This window comes from Sebastes fasciatus, chromosome 19, assembly GCF_043250625.1.
Source record: "Sebastes fasciatus isolate fSebFas1 chromosome 19, fSebFas1.pri, whole genome shotgun sequence".
Lineage (NCBI taxonomy): Eukaryota > Metazoa > Chordata > Actinopteri > Perciformes > Sebastidae > Sebastes > Sebastes fasciatus.
Window position 1 is genome coordinate 1869770 of NC_133813.1, and position 15894 is coordinate 1885663.

The 15894-nt window shown below is 39.0% G+C and overlaps 1 protein-coding gene across 1 annotated transcript in view; it reads left to right on the forward strand.

Moving 5' to 3' along the window:
• The first annotated feature begins 1371 nt into the window (after positions 1-1371).
• Positions 1372-15894, forward strand: part of myo18b (myosin XVIIIB) — a 48889-nt gene continuing 34366 nt past the window's right edge. The window contains 12 exon segments of the mRNA XM_074618414.1: positions 1372-1500; positions 4132-4297; positions 7946-8091; positions 9780-10160; positions 10364-10427; positions 11118-11230; positions 11313-11480; positions 11608-11818; positions 12848-12990; positions 13099-13199; positions 13411-13474; positions 14553-14697. Of these exon segments, the coding sequence (XP_074474515.1) occupies positions 4261-4297; positions 7946-8091; positions 9780-10160; positions 10364-10427; positions 11118-11230; positions 11313-11480; positions 11608-11818; positions 12848-12990; positions 13099-13199; positions 13411-13474; positions 14553-14697 (1573 nt within the window). The 5' untranslated portion in view covers positions 1372-1500; positions 4132-4260.

Consider the following 15894-nt stretch of genomic DNA (forward strand, 5'->3'; position numbering starts at 1 on the left):
TTCATTTGTGATTTATTATGTAAATGGTCTTAGATTTACAGTATTTTTTGTAATCACAATCGTAATTATCTGTATTTAAGCTTTTCTTGATCATTTTTAAAGATAATTATTCTGTTTTTTAGATGTTTATGACTCTATTTTAACAATTAATTTATGTTAGAAGAAAAGGATTTCATGGAATTCTAAAAATATTTCTTGTAAAAATACAGATTTTTTTTGCAAAGTAAAATGACATGTTTCATTTGTGATTTATATGTAAATGGTCTTAGATTTACGGTGTATGACTATTCTAACAATAAATATATGTTAAAACAAATATATTTCTTGTAATATTACAGTAGTAAAGGCTAATTATATAAAGATAATTACTGTTTTTGTTTTTTTTACAGTTTATTTATGTTAATTAACGGACAGGATTTTTCCGTTTTTTAACAGACATTTTCTGGCGCCCCTGCTGCCGGAAAAATTATGTTATTTTACACCTTTTTTTTTTTACAGTGTGGTCACATGACCGGAGCACAGCCAATAGGAACGCTCTCTCAATGAAATGACCTGTGATTGGTCAAAGTCTCCCGTCACGGGCTAGATGTTCTAAAGCCTGAAAACAGAGCCATGAGGAGGAGCAGAAGTCTAGTTTTCTCTCAGAACACTTGAATTACAATATGCTGAAAGGTTATTATGGGATGTCTGCCCAATGATGCCAAAAATATACTGCCTACTGCAGCTTTAAAGTACATTTTTTCAAGATTTTTCCTTGTAATGGAGTATTTTAATTAGGCATTAACGCAAATTAGTTTTAATGTCACAAATTTCTTTAACGCATTAACACAATTTTTAGCTGGAGTGAAGATACTGACATCATATGAAACTAGAAAACCTCCGTCGGTACCAACCATGTCATTCTAGCTTGTCGCAAAGGAGGTTAAATAACGCTTCAAAACTTACACCAAACGGGTCTGTTGTTGGTCTCAGAGGGTTAAAATGATGCAAATGGTTTGTGTATATAAACATGTGTTTCTAGGGTTCCCTTCCTCCTCCTCCTCCTCAGCTGGAGCTGTCAATCAAACCGGACAGCTGATGCGGTGCAGATCTGCACATGAACAGCCGGCGTCCTCTATCACCCCCCCCCCCCTCCCCGTTTACATTCATACATATCCAGAAAACAAACCTTAAAGGTTGATGATGATGTTTTACAAACTAGTTCAGTTCTGGATTGAATGAATCGAGTCATTTGGTGTGAGACAGTTCACCAAACAGGGTCGTGTCCCCGTCCCCCGTCCTCCCACCCCGTCCTCTGCCTGCATGGTATTTATAGCGGCGTCGTCTGTTGCTTATCACCGTGTGGGATTGGCTGCAGACCCCCCAACTCTATTTCTGACTGCGTCCCAGTGTGTCCTGCAGTGTGTCCTGCAGTGTGTGTCCGTGGTGGTGTTTGTGTGACAGCGGGACTCTCAGGATTTGTCATTAACCATCTTGGATCTTTTAGCCGACTTTCCGAAGGTATGCCGCTGTGTGTTCAGTGTGTCGGTTACCGTCCGGCGTCCACAGACGATTAGACGTAATGAGCTTTTTATTTGTAGAGCTGAGAGAGAGACGGAGGCCTGCTGACGGGGGGGCCTTGTGTGACACTAGAAGCCGGAGTGAGATCTGTGATCTGACTTCAGACTCCAGTCGCTGGAACGCTGCTTTTAATGGTTTTTTATTGTTTCTGTCTCTGGTGGCTCATTAGGAGGACGTTTCTAGAGACTCCTCATGGAGTCATAAATGTGTCCGTTCATGTGTAGGGTCTAAAAACAAGCTCAGTCAGGAGCTGTTGAGGAAGACGTCATCTGAATCATAGAAAGAGAGGGTGTTTGTGCTGCTGTTGTCCTGATTGGCACGGTGCCTCGTGCTGTGGAAACTAGCGGTGGAGTTGTTTACGGGGATCAACACAACCTGTCTCCTATATGTGATCTATAGCCGATATGTGGGACGACGGTTTGTGTGACCCAGATTCTTAAATGCAGTTTATCAGACTGGAGGTTTGGAGTGAGGAACACCGAAATGAGACGGATACTAAGTTCTGATGCACTAATCTGTCTTCAGTTTTCTGACTTTTCCTCTCAAATATTTGATCATTTTAATTCTCTGAGCCTCAAATGATTATTTAAATGAAACCATGTGACGTTTAGAAGTGAAAAGTTTCTTTGGTGGAACTGATGACGACTCCGAGACGGAGATGGAGGACGGAACCAAATGTGTAAAAATAAATTAAATGTATAAAGAAAAGAATAAATAAGTTTGGGGAAATAAATAAGGGGTGAAATTCAAATGGAAAAATTGTGCAGAAATAAATAAATAATGCATAAATACATACATTTAAAAATAAATATAAAGTAAATAAAAAAATATAAAAAAATAAATGAATAAATAAAAAATAAATGCAAAAATAAATACAAATAAAAATAAATAAAAGGGTACACAGAAGAGTAAATAAATAAGGGAATTAATACAAATATAAATAAATAAAGAAGCAAATTAAAACAGAAACATCAATTTACATATATGTCACATTTTATCAATTAATTAATGGCTACATTTAGGACGGAACGAAATGTGTAAAAATGTATAAAGTAAAGATTCAAGATGTTTATTGTCACGCCGGTTATACAAGTACAATCGTGTGAAATGCTTTTTGCTGTGAAGCTCCATTAAAAATAATAAGTTATATTACGATTATAAAAGGAAATACTAAAGAAGTTTGGGGAAATAAATAAGGGGTGAAATGCAAACGGAAAATCGTGCAGAAATACATAAATAAATACATACTTTTAAAAAGAAATATAAAGTAAATAAAAAATAAATATAAATGAATAAATAAAAAATAAATGCAAAAAAAAATACAATTAGAAATAAATAAAAGGGAAAATTAAACAGAAGCGTAAATAAATAAGGGAATTATTACAAAGATAAATACATTTAAAAAAAATTAAAACTAAAATATCAATTTATGTCAAATTTTATCAATTAAATAATGGCTACATTTATTTTTTAATATTATTTGTTCTACATTTAATGACATATTTATTTATTTATTTATTTATCGTGTCATTTATTTATTTATTTATTATTTTGGCAGGTTCCGTCCTCCATAAGAGACATCCTAAAAACCCAAAGTGTTTCCATCCTTTACTGGATGTGTAGTGTTTACCACGCTGGATTTAACATGGGAGGGTGCAGGTCGTATCCACGCTGACCCTCCAATGTTTTAGACTCTCTGAGGTTTGTTTTGGTTGACGGATACGGAACGGATATGACGTCACGTTACTCAGACTACCACAATAAAAGCGGCAACTTCCTTCTAGCTCCAGATAGACTCAGATGAAGCAGATATATCGATTATGGCATTAAAACATTAGTATAATTGTATTATTTATTAATCACTTATTTTATTTTTGTTTAGATTTGTTTATTTGTAGAATTTTATTCTTTCATGGTTATTTTATCAATCATCTATTTTACTGTATTTAATTTGTATAATTTTATTATTATTTTAATAATCACTTATTTTATTGTATGTAATTTGTATAATTGTATTATATTTTATTATTATTTTATTAATCACCGATTGTATTGTATGTAATTTGTATAATTTTATTTTTGGGGGTATTTATTTATAATTTATAAACTGAAAAATAAAAGCGGTAACTTCCTTCTACCTCTACATAGACTCAAAGGAAGCAAATATATCGATTCTGGCATTAAAACATCTATTTCAAAATCGTTAATAAATCGTGATACATAGGTGAATCGATATTTTCCTCCACCCCTAGGTTCTTTAAAGATCTTAATTTTGTCAGGACTGCGGCTTCCAAGAACAGGTTGTAAAAGCTGATAAAAGTGTGATTGATGGTATCAAAATGAAAAACAAAGAAGGTGTGAAGTGTCTCTTCGATGAGGAGACGGTTTCTTAAAGAATAATGACGCCTCGGTGGACACTAAGTGGCTGTGAAACATCTCCGTGATGGGAGAATGTGTTTGTGTGATAACGTCTGATTTAATCTGAAGGGAGGGAGGTTTGTTTCTTTTGACACTTTTCATCTTCCTCACAGCGGCTGAAGCTTTCAACTGTCTCTCTCCCCTCTTTGTCAGGTTGTTTGTCTTTCTCTGCGCACACACACACCGCCACCGCCACTCTGACATCACATCTGGTCGTGACCCCCGCCCCCCCCCACCCATCACCCCTGAACCCGCCTCCCACCACCTCTCTCTGTTGAAGCCATGGCGCTGTCTTCACGCTTAAAACTGTGGGAGCAGAAGGGAGGTGCAGAGTTACTGCATGGCGCGTTAATTGAACATCTAATATATAATTGACTGCATGTGTGTGTGTGTGTGTGTGTGTGTGTGTGTGTGTGTGTGTGTGTGTGTGTGTGTGTGTGTTGTGCATTGATTGCATGGTGAGTGGACCCTCCGTTCTAACCCTGAATCACCATCACGGCTCGTCACTGTGAAGCCGGCCTGCTGCTGTGATGGCTGTGTTAGTCATCCTGCATGTTTAGTGTTTAGTGACTTTGAGCTTTTTAAAGCTGCATGCTGTCACCGACATCTGTGGCAGGAAGCTGACGGGAGGAGCTGATATCTGATATTTAATGTCCAATACTTTGGTACAGTCAATGAGAAAAGTACATTTTTACAAGGACAAATACGAAGTACGACTTTCAGGGAAATATTGTGCTTTTACTGCGTTACACTCAGGGATGGAAGAAGTACTCAAATCCTTTACTACAATACAACAATGTAGAAATACTCCCAATACAAGGGCATTCAAAGTAATAAAATGTAAGCAAACTGTACTTAAACTATCAAAATAACGTATGGCAGTGCTTTAAGAAGTATTTAGATCCTTTACAGAAGTATGTCAAAAATACAAGTCCTGCATTCAAACTCCACTTACGTACAAAAGTATCATCAGTAAAAGTACTCATTGTGCAGTAAAATGTACTTGAAGTACTTAAAGTAAAAGTACTCATTGTGCAGTAAATGTACTTAAAGTATCAGTAGTAAAAGTACTCATTGTGCAGTAAATGTACTTAAAGTATCAGTAGTAAAAGTACTCATTGTGCAGTAAATGTACTTAAAGTATCAGTAGCAAAAGTACTCATTGTGCAGTAAAATGTACTTGAAGTACTTAAAGTAAAAGTACTCATTGTGCAGTAAATGTACTTAAAGTATCAGTAGCAAAAGTACTCATTGTGCAGTAAATGTACTTAAAGTATCAGTAGTAAAAGTACTCATTGTGCAGTAAATGTACTTAAAGTATCAGTAGCAAAAGTACTCATTGTGCAGTAAATGTACTTAAAGTATCAGTAGCAAAAGTACTCATTGTGCAGTAAATGTACTTAAAGTATCAGTAGCAAAAGTACTCATTGTGCAGTAAAATGTACTTAAAGTATCAGTAGCAAAAGTACTCATTGTGCAGTAAAATGTACTTGAAGTACTTAAAGTAAAAGTACTCATTGTGCAGTAAAATGTACTTAAAGTATCAGTAGCAAAAGTACTCATTGTGCAGTAAATGTACTTAAAGTATCAGTAGTAAAAGTACTCATTGTGCAGTATAATGTACTTAAAGTATCAGTAGCAAAAGTACTCATTGTGCAGTAAAATGTACTTAAAGTATCAGTAGCAAAAGTACTCATTGTGCAGTAAATGTACTTAAAGTATCAGTAGTAAAAGTACTCATTGTGCAGTAAATGTACTTAAAGTATCAGTAGCAAAAGTACTCATTGTGCAGTAAAATGTACTTAAAGTACTTAAAGTAAAAGTACTCATTGTGCAGTAAATGTACTTAAAGTATCAGTAGCAAAAGTACTCATTGTGCAGTAAAATGTACTTAAAGTATCAGTAGTAAAAGTACTCATTGTGCAGTATAATGTACTTAAAGTATCAGTAGCAAAAGTACTCATTGTGCAGTAAAATGTACTTAAAGTATCAGTAGCAAAAGTACTCATTGTGCAGTAAATGTACTTAAAGTATCAGTAGTAAAAGTACTCATTGTGCAGTATAATGTACTTAAAGTATCAGTAGCAAAAGTACTCATTGTGCAGTAAAATGTACTTAAAGTATCAGTAGCAAAAGTACTCATTGTGCAGTAAATGTACTTAAAGTATCAGTAGCAAAAGTACTCATTGTGCAGTAAATGTACTTAAAGTATCAGTAGTAAAAGTACTCATTGTGCAGTAAATGTACTTAAAGTATCAGTAGCAAAAGTACTCATTGTGCAGTAAATGTACTTAAAGTATCAGTAGCAAAAGTACTCATTGTGCAGTAAATGTACTTAAAGTATCAGTAGCAAAAGTACTCATTGTGCAGTAAAATGTACTTAAAGTATCAGTAGCAAAAGTACTCATTGTGCAGTAAAATGTACTTGAAGTACTTAAAGTAAAAGTACTCATTGTGCAGTAAAATGTACTTAAAGTATCAGTAGCAAAAGTACTCATTGTGCAGTAAATGTACTTAAAGTATCAGTAGTAAAAGTACTCATTGTGCAGTATAATGTACTTAAAGTATCAGTAGCAAAAGTACTCATTGTGCAGTAAAATGTACTTAAAGTATCAGTAGCAAAAGTACTCATTGTGCAGTATAATGTACTTAAAGTATCAGTAGCAAAAGTACTCATTGTGCAGTAAAATGTACTTAAAGTATCAGTAGCAAAAGTACTCATTGTGCAGTAAATGTACTTAAAGTATCAGTAGTAAAAGTACTCATTGTGCAGTAAATGTACTTAAAGTATCAGTAGCAAAAGTACTCATTGTGCAGTAACTGATGTGTGATTCTATGTGACATTATTAGATAGTTAAATAGTGAAGCAGTTGTTTAGTCCAATGGTTCCTAACCTAGGGGTCAGGCCCCTCTAAAGGGTCACCAGATCAATCTGAGGGGTCCTGAGATGATTCATCTGGACAGGAAGGGGTTAAAAAAGCTGTAATCTGAAAAGTAACTAAAGATAAATGTAGTGGAGTAGAAGTATAAAGTATCATAAAATGTAAATCCTCCAGTAAAGTACGCGTAGCTTTGATGTTCCGTTCCACCTCTGTTATTATGATGAGATTATATTCTATAGTAATTATTCCTCCTGTGGTTCGTCCCGTCGTCGGTCCTGACTCCGTCCTGACTCCGTCCTGCAGCCTGTCAGATGTGAATGTGAAACAGCTGTCCTGACCTTTCTGATATTCCCTCATGTGTCAGCAGGTGATACCTATTAATTAAATGTCAGGCCTCTGGACTCGTCTCTGTTTGACACTTCTGGGTCCCTCGTGATGCTCGTCACGGCCGCCGACTCATCTTTACCCACCGAGCTGGAAAACTTTATATTAAATTATGACTTATACACGACTGAAAGGTTCAGGAGATTACAGCTGAAGACGAGTGGATCTGACTGTAGAAGATGGTGATCACTGATAGTGTCTGAGGTGACCACGGGTCTCATTTAGAAAACTGTGCGTAGGATCCACAACTAAATGTTTGCGTACGCCAAAAAAAACCAACAGATTTATAAAACAGTGCATACGCCTGCCGATGGACAATATCCTTTTATAAATCACAAAATAAAGAAGGGCGCCCACCAGCTTTTTTTATTTATTTATTTATTTATTTATTTATTTATTTATTTATTTATTTATTTATTTATTTAATTTTATTTATTTTATTTATTTGTTTGAATGAATGACATGCTTCTCTTTATGTATTTTTTCACGTGCAAACAGTTCAAATTCTGAACAACAAGTTGTGGACGAACCTTTAATGTGATGTGCATGTGAGCAAAGAGAAAAAGCTGCATGTGTACTTTCAGTGATTCTGTTAGATACTCATCTCAGCATGCAGTGTAATGAACTCTATATATCCACATCACACAATGACTGTGTGTCTCTTTCTACCCGCTTTGTTTGACCATCAAATCAAACCGTACAGATAAAGGAGGAGAAGACGCCGGTGGCCGCCGCCGAACCTCCTCCACCTCTGTCAGCTCTGCCGGGCGGCTTCCTCAAACAGCTGGTCAGAGACTCGGAGAAGGAGACCAAACAGAAAGAGCCCGAGGCCAAAGACGAGAAACAGGTGAGGAGGTTTCACAGTTCAACGTGTTGGGATGAGAAGGTTGATGCCTCTCTCATGTCTGCTGAATAGAACTACCAGCACCTCTAAAGCTCACTAAGTAACACTTAATTATATCTATTACATCAGGTAGGAGGTGGCCTTTCTGTTCTTCTTTACTTCAACAGATTTAAAAGTGTTAAATAGTGTTAAAGGGACTATTTGTAACTTTCAGAAATGCTTGTTAACAGCTTCACCTGTGTCCGTTAAGTCAACTAAAGTCAGCGTCCTGTTGCTCGCGCTTGCTCGCTCTAAATATACCTGAAGGAGCATCGCTCAACACAGTGAGGAGACACACGTCAGCTAAAAGCACAATATCACTCTATATTTCAGCTGCTTGGCAGTAATGTTAGCTGACCAGACCAAGGTCTCTCCATGAATCACTGCTGATCCTAGTGTTAGCTTTTCCTGCTGGCTGAAGCAGGAAGAGAAACGTTATTGTCTCCGACTGTGCCCGCGAGGAGACACCGGAGTTTTGGTCGGAGACGATAACGTTTCTCTCTGCGGAGCCCCGTCACTTCACAAGACACGGGAAACCTCTGTTGGTCTGGAGGAGCTGCAGCAGTTATTTCTGCACAAACGTCCACTGAACATTCACTAGATATTCTCAGAGCTAAACTAACTCTTCTGCAGTGTGGAGTGAGCAGCATGCACGTGAGAGGTGGAGCTGTGTGAGTGAAGGCGAGCAGGCAGAGGAGCAGAGACTCCGGCCACAGGCGAGCAGGCATGGGATCCTGACCCGGTAGATTTATACGCTTAAAAAGTTACAAACAGTCCCTTTAACTAACGTTTTTAATGTTTACATTAAGTTCACACACTTTGCTGATGTTAAAATGCTAACATTAGTTACAGATGTGTGGGGCGTTTACTGACGTATTTTATATGGCAGAACTAAACGTTAGAATCTCTTCAACATGTGTTAACCACAGATTTTATTTCAGACATCTAACTAGAAACCATTGACTTCCAGACGAGGGAACATTTCTGGGTTTTCGGACTCCTTCCTGTAGCACGCTACGGTCTATATACTGTATATTTGTGACATCACAAATGGACAGAAATCCTGACGGCTTGTTTCAAAGGCAGAGTTTGTGAATACGGGCTGTGTGTATTTCTCTGTGGATTAATACGACAGCAAAAAAAGGTTATAAAACATCCCAAAAACGTTCTGAAACTTCCTCTGCAGCATGCATGATGTGCACAACTCATTAACGGGAAACTGTTTTGTTTAGTGAAATAGATTAGATTTCCATGATCCCCAAATGTTTACAAGACACTTGGATAATGCTGCAAAACGCTTTCAGAAAGACGTTTTATAACCTTTTGCTGTATTTTGTTCGGCCTCCGTCGAAGTCTGTTGCACTTAAATGCTTTCATTTTCCGTGCGCTCTGCTCTCCTTAACACCGTTTGATAGAAAACGTTCTGTGGGACCATAGAGAGCCTCGGGAGGTGAATACTATGTACAGTTTCTATTGTTTTTGGGTGAACTACTCCTTTAAGGTGAGGGGAAACACAGATTGATGGGCTTCATATTGACCATACAGACGTCAGAGTGGTGTCAATCTTCTCGTATAACTCTCGGTAAGAAAACAAATAAGTGTATTTCCTCAAATGTTGAATTTAAAATTACTTTTTTTTCCCTCTCCTGCAGCCGAGCAAACTGAGCGACAACCTGGTGCAACAGTTCCTCCTCCCGGACCAGACTCCTCCGATCCTGGAGGCGGAGATGGCTCTCCGGGCCGAGCAGCTCATCCAGAACAGCCGGTCCTCGTCCTCGTCTCAGAGGCAGATCTACTCTCCTGAACCCGGCAACAAGCAGGAAACCAAACAGGAAGTAACGCCGGTACCACTGAAGCAGCAGCAGCAGCAACAACCGGACATGAGGTCGTTGGAGAGGAGCAAGAAGAAGAAGGTGCAAGAGGAGGAGAGGATAGAGGAGGTGCAGCAGGTGGAGAGGAAGGAGGAGGGGATGGAGGAGAGGATGGAGCCGGAGGGAAGGCAGGCAGACACCACGGTAACGGAGAGGAGAGAGGTACGCCTGCATCATTACACACTTTATCACTCAGTCATTAACAAGATGTTCATTTAGACACAGATTCAATTAGTGGCTTTAAAGGAGCAGTGTGCAGGATTATACTTTATACCATCAACATTATTACCAACAACACCGCAGAGACCGTCCTCTATATTCATATTTCACAGGTTTCCTCTGTTGTTCCCTCGTTTCTCCTTCAGGTGAGAGATGTTTGGTATGAAGCTGGAACGGTGTGGTTCGTCCACAAGGATGGTTTCACCCTCGGTGAGTCATTAAAACAACCACACACACATTTAAAGACCTTTAAAATCCATCTCAAATGAACATAAAGCACTGATTACTGCTGAGGTATCTTCACCATGTTGGTTAAACTAACAACTGTATGTCAACGTATTGCCGGTCTGATGTATAAAAACAGAAATTCATTTCCATATTAATTGATTTAAAGAAAGGAGATCCGTGCACGGAGACAGTGTCTCTCATTTAGGACATAATGTGTGTGGATTAGCGGCGTCCTCTGCTAATCCACTCTCAATCTGTAGTAATCTGTCAGCCTGTGATATTACCTTCATCTCATGTTACAGTATCAGAGGCAATATGCTGATCCACATCCATCTGCTCCGTTCATCCTCACATCCATCCAGCTACTCACTGCTCGGATAATCCCATTACACATTCACCTCTGACCTCTGACCTCTGACCCCTGACCGTTACCATGCAGGGATCAGAGAATTACACAGGAAAGGATGAGAGCACACAGCCAGACAAGTACTTTATACTTCTACTCCACTACTAGAGGGAGAGATTACTGCACAATGAGTACTTTTACTGATAATCCTTCTGTATGTTTACCTAAATAGGATTATGAATGCAGGACTTTTACTTGCAGCGGAGTATTTTTACAGTGTTGTATTAGTACTTTTACCTCAGTAAATGACCTGATTCTCGTTTCAGCCACTCAGCTGAAGCCAGACGAAGGCACACCTGAACTCCCAGAAGGCCGAGTGAGGGTCCGCCTGCAGACAGACAGGTCGCTGCACGATGTCACAGAGCACGAGATAGAGAAGGTAGCTCCGGTCTTTACCTTCCGAGTGTCTTCCTGTCTGTCTGTTAACACTTTAACGGACTGACAGCGTCTCTCCTCCACAGTGTAACCCCTCAGAGCTGGACCTGTGTGAGGATCTGAGCGACCTCCAGAGCGTCAACGAATGTGGAGTTCTGCACAATCTGACCAGCCGAGCTAAAGCCAACATGCCGCTCACGCACGCGGGACCCAACCTGGTGAACTTCTGGCCTCCGTTACAGGCTCACAGCAAGGTGAGGTCACAGACATGGTGGATCAATCACTCACACATCACACCGGCTTTTCTAGAAATGATCGTCCGTATGTTGAAACAAGACAAGTCATCATTTTCTTCTTCTTCTTCTTCTTCTTCTTCTTCAGACTCCAAAGTCTCGGCGAGGGGACTCGGCGTGGGACGCCCCCCCTGCTCTGTCTGCTCTGGTCAAACGGGTGTACGTGTCCATGGTCGGGACCAGGAGAGACCACAGCGTGTGTGCGGTGGGACGCAGCGGGACGGGCAAGACCACCGCATGCCAGGCCTTCACCATGGGTCTCCTCAAACTGGCCGGGACAACCGGGGAGAAGATCAGCGGTGAGTCCAGCAGCTGGAGACGGACCACAGGACGATTATGAGTTCATGAGGTCCCCCCGGACAAACAGTACAAAAGGCCCCGCCGGCTTTCAACACTTTGTGGTGGTTCTGCCTCTTTGGGTCATTTTGTGTGTCTTTGTAGTTATTTTCTGTCTCTTTGTAGTTGCTTTGCGTCTCTTTATAGTCGTTTTGTGTCTCTTTGTAGTTGCTTTGCGTCTCTTTATAGTCGTTTTGTGTCTCTTTGTAGTCGCTTTGTGTCTCTTTGTAGTCGTTTTGTGTCTTTTTGCAGTTGCTTTGCATGTCTTTGTGGTCACTTTGTGTCTCTTTGTAGTCGTTTTGTGTCTCTTTGTAGTCGCTTTGTGTCTCTTTGTAGTCGTTTTGTGTCTCTTTGTAGTCGCTTTGTGTCTCTTTGTAGTCGTTTTGTGTCTTTTTGCAGTTGCTTTGCATGTCTTTGTGGTCACTTTGTGTCTCTTTGTAGTCGTTTTGTGTCTCTTTGTAGTCACTTTGTGTCTCTTTGTAGTCGTTTTGTGTCTCTTTGTAGTCGCTTTGTGTCTCTTTGTAGTCGTTTTGTGTCTCTTTGTAGTCGCTTTGTGTCTCCTTGTAGTCAATTTGTGTCTTTTTGCAGTTGCTTTGCATGTCTTTGTGGTCACTTTGTGTCTCTTTGTAGTCGTTTTGTGTCTCTTTGTAGTCGCTTTGTGTCTCTTTGTAGTCGTTTTGTGTCTCTTTGTAGTCGCTTTGTGTCTCCTTGTAGTCAATTTGTGTCTTTTTGCAGTTGCTTTGCATGTCTTTGTGGTCACTTTGTGTCTCTTTGTAGTCGTTTTGTGTCTCTTTGTAGTCGTTTTGTGTCTCTTTGTAGTCGCTTTGTGTCTCTTTTTGGTCATTTCATTTAAGTAACATTTTGTATATAAAGGCCAGGGGGGCCCCTGATACTTTGGGCCCCTGGGCCGGTGCTCAGAAGGTCCATTCAGTCCTCCGTCCATGGAAGGATGATGTTTTATATCCGTACTTTGCTTCTTTTCCCGTCACCAGTGGAGCGCGTTCAGGCCATGTTCACCATCCTGAGGTCTTTTGGCTGCGTGAGCTCGCCGCACAGCGACGCCTCGTCTCGATTCGCCATGGTCTTCTCTCTGGACTTCAACCATGCTGGACAGACGGCTGCTGGACACCTACAGGTACGCAACACACACACACACACACACACACACACACACACACACATTTAACAAAGTCAAACATTTAAACATGTAACACTAACGTCTTCTTCTGTTCGTCTCCGTCAGACGATGATGTTGGACAAATGGAAAGTGTGTCAGAGAACTCCAGGAGAGAGTAACTTCCTGGTCTTCTCTCAGATGCTGGCGGGAGTCAGCACAGAGATGAGGTAACTAACTAGATCTACGCACTAGTGTAGTTTTACATTGTTGTATTGGTACTTTTACTTTAGTATAGGATCTGAATACTTCTTCCTCCTCTGGTAATCTCAGTCATATACAGTATATGTTACAGATTTGTGTTTGTGGTGTTTTGACTAAACTTATCAATGTGTACTACTTCCTCACAGTTCTCCATGTTCTTAATATGTTCTTCATCAGGACAGACCTGCAGCTTCACCAGCTTCCTGAGTCCAACTCTTTTGGGATCGTTCATCCCACCAAGGTACCGTAAGAGCAGCAGAGTCGCCTTATGCCGGGATCAGACTACAGGATATGTTTGACGGTTACGATGGTCACTATGTCAGATTAGTCCATTTCTAATTCAACAACATCAGGACGACAGGAGGACAATCTCAACGCTGAGAGGCTTTCACGACACAGCGTCACGCAAATTTCTTGCTCGATTTGAAATATTCAACTCCCGTGTGTTAACGTCATCCACGCCATCCATCACGTCTATTCACCTCTTTGAATTGACTTTGTAGTTAATCACGCTGCACGAAAAGTTCCCCTTGCTCTTGGTCTGAATGCATCATTAGACTCACCTTAAACTATCACAGGTGTAAAATGACATTAATGAAGTATTTGTATTAAGTAAGTATTTTGCAATTATTATTATTTTACACATCCTGCAGCAATGAGGAGCCAAAACAATGAGCCAGTTTCAACAAATCACACAGGTTAAAGGGGCACTCCGCTGATTTTACACATCCAGTTTAGTTGACTCATCACAGAGAGTAATATTCACTTTGTGAAAACGGAAAAAATAACCCTCATGATTCCTTTAATCTGCCTCAAATATGTCTAAAAACGTTATAGAGTGCAGCACTAAAGATTGCCCCCATATAAAACACATTATCATGACTCGTTTAGGACTCAAAACCCAAAGTTTAGAACTTCTAATTTACAAAACAAAGACGTGATGATGTCACCTCTGCTGATGGGAAATACACTCCAGTTGAGACTTCTTCACAGCGAGAGCTACATTAAAAACACATTTTTATATCAGCGTGATGTTCAGAAACATTTCTGTGTTTACGGCGTTGCTGCGGCCGGGGTGCTCATGTGGAGGGTGAAGCACCGGGGGAGTAAAAATAGAAAGATTTGAGCCAAAAGAGGTTTTGTGAAGAGGTGAAATCATGCAGAGAGGAGAGAGAGAGAGATGCTGAAGAGAGAGTCAGAGGCTGTGATGGGAGATGAGATGTGACTCAGCTGTTCTTCCACCTTATTAAGTGGCTGACCATCCCTGTCTGTCTGTGTGTCTGTGTGTCTGTCTGTCTGTCTGTCTGTCTGTCTGTTAGGTTGAGGAGAAGCAGCGTGCGTCCGTCGCCTTCACCAAGCTGCTGACTGCCATGGAAACGCTGAGCTTCTCAGCCGGCGAGCAGAAGGCGATATGGCATGTTCTGGCTGGTATTTACCATCTGGGAGCTGCCGGGGCCTGTAAAGGTAACACTGCTTCATCATCATCATCATCATCATCATCATCATCACTCACACACATTTGTCTTTCTGTACTTGTGATAACATCTATAACCTAATGGCCTCACAGTGCTGAAGTTTAAATTTGGTCCTCACAAAGACAGCGATACAAAACCTGCACCAAGTTTTAGTTGATTGCTTTTCCTCATGAAAATGAATGAGAGTAAATGAATAAATAAATAAATGACTCGATAAATAAATGAATGTCATTAAATGTAGCACAGATAATATTAAAAATGAATGTAGCCATTAATTAATTTATATTTCTGTTTAAAATTGCTTCCTTAATTAATTCCCTTATTTATTTACTCTTCCATTTAATTCTTTCTTTTATTTATTCATGTATTTATTTTTGTTAATTTTTAAATGTATTTACCTATTCATTAATTTTTGCTTTTATTTTTTATTTATTTATTTATTTTTGCACTTATTTTTTATTTATTTTATATTTGTTTTTAAATGTATTTATTTATTTATGCATAACTTTTCCTTAGCATTTCTCCCCTTATTTATTTCCCCAAACTTATTTATTTATGTATGCTTTTCTTTATTCATGTATTTATTTTTGTTAATTTTAAAATATATTTATTTATTGTAGCATTTATTTTTAATGTATTCATTTTTTTACTTTTATTTTTAATTTATTTATTTTTGCACTTATTTTTTATTTATTTTATACTTGTTTTTGAATTTATTTATTTATGCACAATTTTTACATTTACATTTACATTTCTCCCCATATTTATTTCCCCAATCTTATTTATTTCTGAATGCTTTTCTTTATACATTTCTTTGCACATTTCGTTCCATCCCTAGTCTCTGAATCGTCATCAGTTCCACCAAAGAAACTTTTCACCTCTAAACTTCTCACATGGTTTCATTTAAATAACTGTTTGAGGCTCCAACAGATCAAATGTTCTAATATTTTACAAAAATATAAAGATTAGAGAAAAGGTCAGAAAACTGAAAACAGATTAGTGCATCAGATCTGAGTTTCTTCTTCTTCTCTCCTATTAATCATCTCATCATCTCCACTGGACTAAACTATCTAACAGCATATAGAGTAGTTAAAGTGGCTCCACCTGGAGCAGCTCCAGCAGGAACACACTGTGGTACTTCAGAGTACTCCTTCCTCCACTGTTCCTCAGTACAGTATGTTCTCTC